At 45.0% G+C, this 6,067-nt stretch overlaps 1 protein-coding gene across 4 annotated transcripts in view; it reads left to right on the forward strand.

Moving 5' to 3' along the window:
• LOC135917135 (zinc carboxypeptidase-like) overlaps positions 1-4,364 on the forward strand; it is a 205,942-nt gene extending 201,578 nt beyond the window's left edge. For 2 of the 4 annotated variants that reach the window (XM_070524114.1, XM_070524111.1), the window contains exons 12-13: positions 1,727-1,811; positions 3,796-4,364. In XM_070524114.1, coding sequence (XP_070380215.1) covers positions 1,727-1,811; positions 3,796-3,983 — 273 coding nt within the window. In that variant the 3' untranslated portion in view covers positions 3,984-4,364. The remainder of the gene's footprint in view (positions 1-1,726; positions 1,812-3,795) is intronic. The other 2 variants (XM_070524113.1, XM_065450619.2) reach the window with 2 other exon arrangements.
• The last annotated feature ends 1,703 nt before the right edge of the window (positions 4,365-6,067 follow it).

Genomic DNA, 6,067 nt, shown 5'->3' on the forward strand with positions numbered 1-6,067 from the left:
ACTTTGACCACCTGGAGTTCTTTAACGTGGACCTAAATCGAAGTACACGGGTGTTTTCGCATTTCGCCCCCATCGAAATGCGGCCGCCGTGGCCGGGATTCGATCCCGCGACCTCCAGCTCAGCAGCCCAACAGCATAGCCGCTGAGCAACCACGGCGGTTGGAAGGGGTAATGAAAAGCGACGGAGAACAGGGTGAGCGCTAACTTCCAACTGATCGCTTACAAAAATTTGCATAGAAAGTCTATAGACAGTCTATAGATGTCTATAGACGGTCTACAGAGGTTCTATAAAAAATTTATAAGGGTTGTTTATTTCGTGACTCAGAAGGCTACTTATACACTCAGTGATCCATGTGACATGAAAACATGTTGCCATGTTGTTGTCTTTTCATGTGACGTGGATCGCTGAGTGTATAAGTAGCCTTCCGAGTCACGAAATAAGCCATCCCTTACAAAATTCTTCATAGAAAGACTATAGACAGTCTATAGACATCTATATACTGTCTACAGGCTTTCTATACAAATTTTTGTAGGCGATCAGTTGGAAGTTAGCGCTCACCCTGTTCTCCGTTCCTTTTCATTACCACTGCCACCTTCCTTTTTGCTCATTCTGAGCTTCACGACAAGCCTTAAAGAAGTCATGATATCTAGGCACACCTAAGAATTTGCGACGGTAAGCATTTACTGGGTGTTCCTTATATAGAAGGTCCAAAATGTTTAAAAATTGTTGGTGACAGCACAATTCTAACCCTTGATCTAAATTACACGCTGATGTGGCCATTAGTTCTGCCTTAAATCAATATGGTTCATTGAATAATTAACATAATTACCCTAACAAACAGTTTATTGAATTATTTTTACGGCACGTATTTTAATCTACGAATCGCAGCCAGCGAGTTCGCAAGACATACACAGTTGGAACGAATTCTGTGGACTGCACCAATAAAACTTGGTGCTGGGCTAGTTGGTGATGCATTCTTTAAAACTGAAGGTAGCGCTAAAAACTGCACCAGTTTCCAAATACTAATTTTGAAAGCGTCCGACGAAGTGCATTCGCGTTCAAGTTACTTCTTTTTAAGTAAACGCGGTCTTATGCACGGAAGCACAAAGGTAACTGGAACACGTATCTGTTCCAGTTACCTCTGTAACACAAAGTCAAGGTATAAGGCCCGGCTGGCAGACGAGAACATGAAAATGGATGAAGTCCCGTAGAATTCCTTAAACTGCTGGCCAACGTTTCGAAAGGTGGAATGGTCTTTGACAAAGGTTCATTCTTAGCGTGTCGTAGACATGTGGAGTAGCTGGTGGCGGCAGCGTTAAGAAAATGATACTAATTAAGTATATCGCCAGTGCATTTATTCTCACTGATTACGTCGGTTCCTGTTTCGTCCCTTGGAACGGCCGGTGGACAATATTGGTGTAGGTATTTCGTTTTCCCATGGCCTGTAGATTTGGCCGAAGTAGAACATTCAAATACGCAAAATATCTAACGTTCGAACTGAACTATTTTATTCGACAGAAATGCATTGGGTTCGCATTCGAACTTGCGGATATTAGGGCGGTGCCAGCACTGCCGCGATTTCGGAAAGTAGTCTAACCACTTGGGTCTAACCACTAGTCTAACTGGTAGTCTAACCACTTTGTCTTTAGTTTATATATGTCTCTACTGCTCCGTTACACTAATTACTGCGCTGTGCGCATACTCTTTCTTCTGTTTTTGTTCCAGATGAACATCTCTGCGAGAGCATCTGAGGCCATGAAGAAAATTAGGGGAAATGAATTCGACTATGGGCCTATTTCGACGACTCTGTGTGAGTAACAATCCAGGGTGCGACTTATAGCACAGTTTTTTTTTTTTAACTGCTCGTGCACAGTTTATAAGGAGCACCTTCGCCAGACGTTCAGTTAAGGGGGAAAATTTAGATATGACAATATGTCAATGTCAATTTAGGCGTGCAACTCTGTTAGCCTGAATTACTACCACAAACCACGCCAGAAAACATGCACTAGTGACGAGTTCAAACTATCCACAAGGAGTTCAATGTCTCCTTCGCGTCAGAATACATACGTCGGAGTATACTTTCTAGTGCGCTTGCGAAGACGCGTAAGGTGAAATAAGACCACTTCATTGAGCAGCAGAGCGATATGAGAAGGACGTCTTTGAGCTAAAGCGAATGGAAGAGAGAGGGGAATGATGCGGGAGAGGCAAAGGAAGTTAACCAGGCTGAGCCAACGCCACTTAGCCCGAGTCTGATTTGCTACCCTGCGCTAGGGAAGAAGGAATTGGGAGTGAAAGATGTGTACGGAGAGAGAAAAGTATACTTCACAGCGTTTGCGGTCACACACACACAAACACACGCGCACGCGCACACAAGTACACGCTGAAGCGTTGATCGTTCAGTTCGTCGAAAGCGCCCGTATAGTCTGGTGCATCTCAAGAAACACAGGAGCGATTCTCTTTTTTGTTGTTTTGCTTTGCACATCGCAGACGCCGGAGGATGGTCCCGGGACCTTCTTTTCTGTAGAAAAAACTTTTCATCTAATTTACCTAAAACTGTCCGAAATGGCAAACCTCTCACCTTCGTATCATGCTTAGTCGCACATTAGGAGCTACTACGAGTTTCTTCGGTCCCACAGGCATGCATACGTACGTCGGCAAAATAAATGGAACCCCCACACCCTCACTCAGAGAAACACAATATATATATATATATATATATATATATATATATATATATATATATATATATATATATATATATATATTTACTTGGGGCTTACTCGAATTAACGCTCACCAAAATTCTAGAGCAGCCCGTATCCGCTCTGGAGGTTTAGTCCATGATATGCACACACCCGGTGACCAGACGGCTAAATCATAGAAAATTAAGTAAATCAGAGGCCGCTTAATATGCGCTTTACTAACAAGACGCGCTTTAAGGACTCCTACCAGCTGACAGTGTGAACAGGTTTTACCCAGGAATATATTATTTTATTGTGTAGAACAGAGTTGCGCTTAATCGCACTGCTTTAGCATGTCAGCCTACAAGGTTAATATCAGCCTGCATGCTGACACTCGCACGCGGCGCACATATAAGCTTTCCTATCTCCCAGGAAACGACTATCTCTGTAAACCCCGTGGGAAAAGGCGAAAGAAACCTTCGCTTGAAAATATATCTTTGAGGGGATATATTAGCGTGCAGACATGGAGGGGGCACGATGAGCAACACACGAACGTGCAGTGGTCTCGTTTCGGTAATTTGGTAATTATTATTATCTTTTATTTATACAATACTGCGGACTCACGGTCCAAGCAGGGTGGTCGATACAAATACAAAAGAAATGAAGCAGAAGCTGCAACGAAAAAAAAAGCTATAGTAATACAGGCTCAGAAAGGTTACCTCACAGTTTGATCACTTGCTTCGATAAGACAGTTCCATTCACTAATGGTTCTCGGGAAATAAGAGAGAGCGAGAACAAGTATAGGAAAGGTAGGCAGGTCAACCAGAACAGCATCCGGTTTGCTACCCTACACTGGGGTTGGGGGAAAAGGGAATACAAAGAGGAAGAAAGGGAGAGAGGAAGCACTGAGAGCGTGTGGGAGGGACACCATACACGACGACACTATAAACGGTCTCTTAAGCCCGTGCACTTCAAGTAGTGCACTAGTGCACGAATCGCTTTTCGTGCAATAGTGCACGAAAACTTAACTAAGTCTGTGCGAGCAAAATGTGGGGTTAGAATACAATGAATACGTTTGCCTGATAAAACAACCTGCACTTTCTTTTTCTTCCAGACCGATCGTCCGGGCACAGCGTCGACTGGGCCTACGAGAACGGAGGCGTCAAGAAGGCCTTCATAGTCGAGCTCGAGCCATCGTGGCGCACCACCAACCCTAACAAGGGCTTCGTGCTGCCCGTCAGAGAGATACTGTCCACGGTCAAGGAGGCGTGGGTGGGCATCAAGGCAGCCGTGGCGCCCTAAAGCCAGCTCGCGCGGAGTGTTCGTCACGTGATCGTCCATGACGCCGGTAAACCGCGGCGGGCCTTGACGGGGTGGCCCGCAATTTGAAATAAAGAGGAGACCTGTCAAACGATAAACAAAAAAACGCGAGATGGATGGCACTTCCCGCGATATCGCTGATCCCCATCGACCTCGTGCCTCGTGATCTATTCCATCGGGTCTACATCCTGCTCTAAAAAAATTATGAATATTTCATGTCCATGACTCCGCACGCACCATTAACGATTTACTCGCTTATAGCGGGGTATGGTCAAAGTTGACACGAGGTCGCACAGTGGTTACGTCGACTTGCGATAGTAATTCATATTTCAAAGCAGTTTTTTTTTTCAGTTTAGTTGCCATCATCATCGTCAGCCTGGCTACACCCACTGCAGGGCAAATGCCTCTCCCCTACTTCTCCAACTACCCCGGTCATGTGCTAATTGTGGCCATGTTGTCCCTGCGAACTTCCTAATATCATCCGCCCACCTAACTTTCTGCCGCCCCCTGCTACGCTTCCCTTCCCTTTGAATCCAGTCCGTAACCCTTAATGACCATCGGTTATCTTCCCTCCTCAGTTTAGTTGTAGAAATGGTTAGTTTCTGGCTTTTTGTGGCTCACCCACTTCTGTTATAATACGTGACATTTTACACGGTGGATGCATACTATGTCTACTAAAAGGCATCTTTACATGCTTTGAACGAAGCAAGGGTATCGAGACATAAATTCCAATCCTTCGCGCACGTTAGATTTTATTGGCTAAAATATTTTTGTAATGTCATCCCAAGGGCAGGACATACAAAAGAGTGTGCGATGCGTGCGAAGGCTCTCGCTTTTTTTTTTTAACAAATAACTTATTTTGTGCTCTGAAAGTACAGAACAGAAACGGTGCGAAAAAAAGCTGGTCATTAGGCAGCACTTATATTAAGGAAAGAAAAAAAACCAACACACACGCACACACGTACACGTTCGTGGAACATGTGTTGAGTGACATAAAATAAAAACACGTAGAACTCTCTTATCTCTATTAACGCAAGACGCTCTGCGTCGACTGTCCTCTTTTTATATAATTAGAATTTTTAGAACTTCGGGTCTTATGCTCTCCAGCCTTTTTCACCCGCCGTGGTTGCTCAGTGGCTATGGTGTTGGGCTGCTGAGCACGAGGTCGCGGGATCGAATCCCGGCCACGGCGGCCGCATTTCGATGGGGGCGAAATGCGAAAACACCCGTGTGCTTGGATTTAGGTGCACGTTAAAGAACCCCAGGTGGTCAAAATTTCCGGAGTCCTCCACTACGGCGTGCCTCATAATCAGAAAGTGGTTTTGGCACGTAAAACCCCAAATATTATTATTAATTATTATCTCCAGGCTTTATCTGTACCCAGATCTTACTGCTGTGCGTTTCAAATATTAGACTGTTTTAGTTACACGTACGTAGACGCTTTGCGTACGTAGAGCTTCTACGTGTCAGCAGTGCGCATGCGTAGAACGTAGCGGGCGCTTGCGCGTCTCATGGACGTACGTGAGATTCAATTCTTTGCGTGCGTTTCTTGCGCGCGTAGACAGCTTCGCGCGGGAGTTCCGCGAGATCACGAACAAGCGATAGCGGGCCGCGCATGCGCAGACGGCTTGCATCGAAACACTGCAACAGGATCGAATTGGCTGCCGCCGTGTTCACATTTCCCGATAGATGGGGCTACGGGGTCCCTCTTGGCGTGCGTTGCGTACGTGTAGCTAAAAGTGTTTAGGGTGGCGTGCACGTAAGGTACGTAGGCTTTTCACGCTTGCGTACGTGAAGCCTCTACGTACGTGTGACTAAAACTGTCTATTCTGAATTTCGCGTCCGATAGCTGCGACTATGCTTGGTGTTACTAAGGGGCTTCCTTATTATATATATATTTTTTGAAGACAAGTTACATCTTTCTCTCGCCGTGCACTATTGAAGGAAGGCAGTGCTCACAAGAAAAGATCATAAGCTATTCCCAAAAGACATTAAACATATGTTTAAAAGAAAGAATATTTTCTTTTCACTCCTATATGTTTTTATGCGATGTTGCAAAGGGATAC

The sequence above is a fragment of the Dermacentor albipictus genome, chromosome 8, assembly GCF_038994185.2.
Source record: "Dermacentor albipictus isolate Rhodes 1998 colony chromosome 8, USDA_Dalb.pri_finalv2, whole genome shotgun sequence".
NCBI lineage: Eukaryota > Metazoa > Arthropoda > Arachnida > Ixodida > Ixodidae > Dermacentor > Dermacentor albipictus.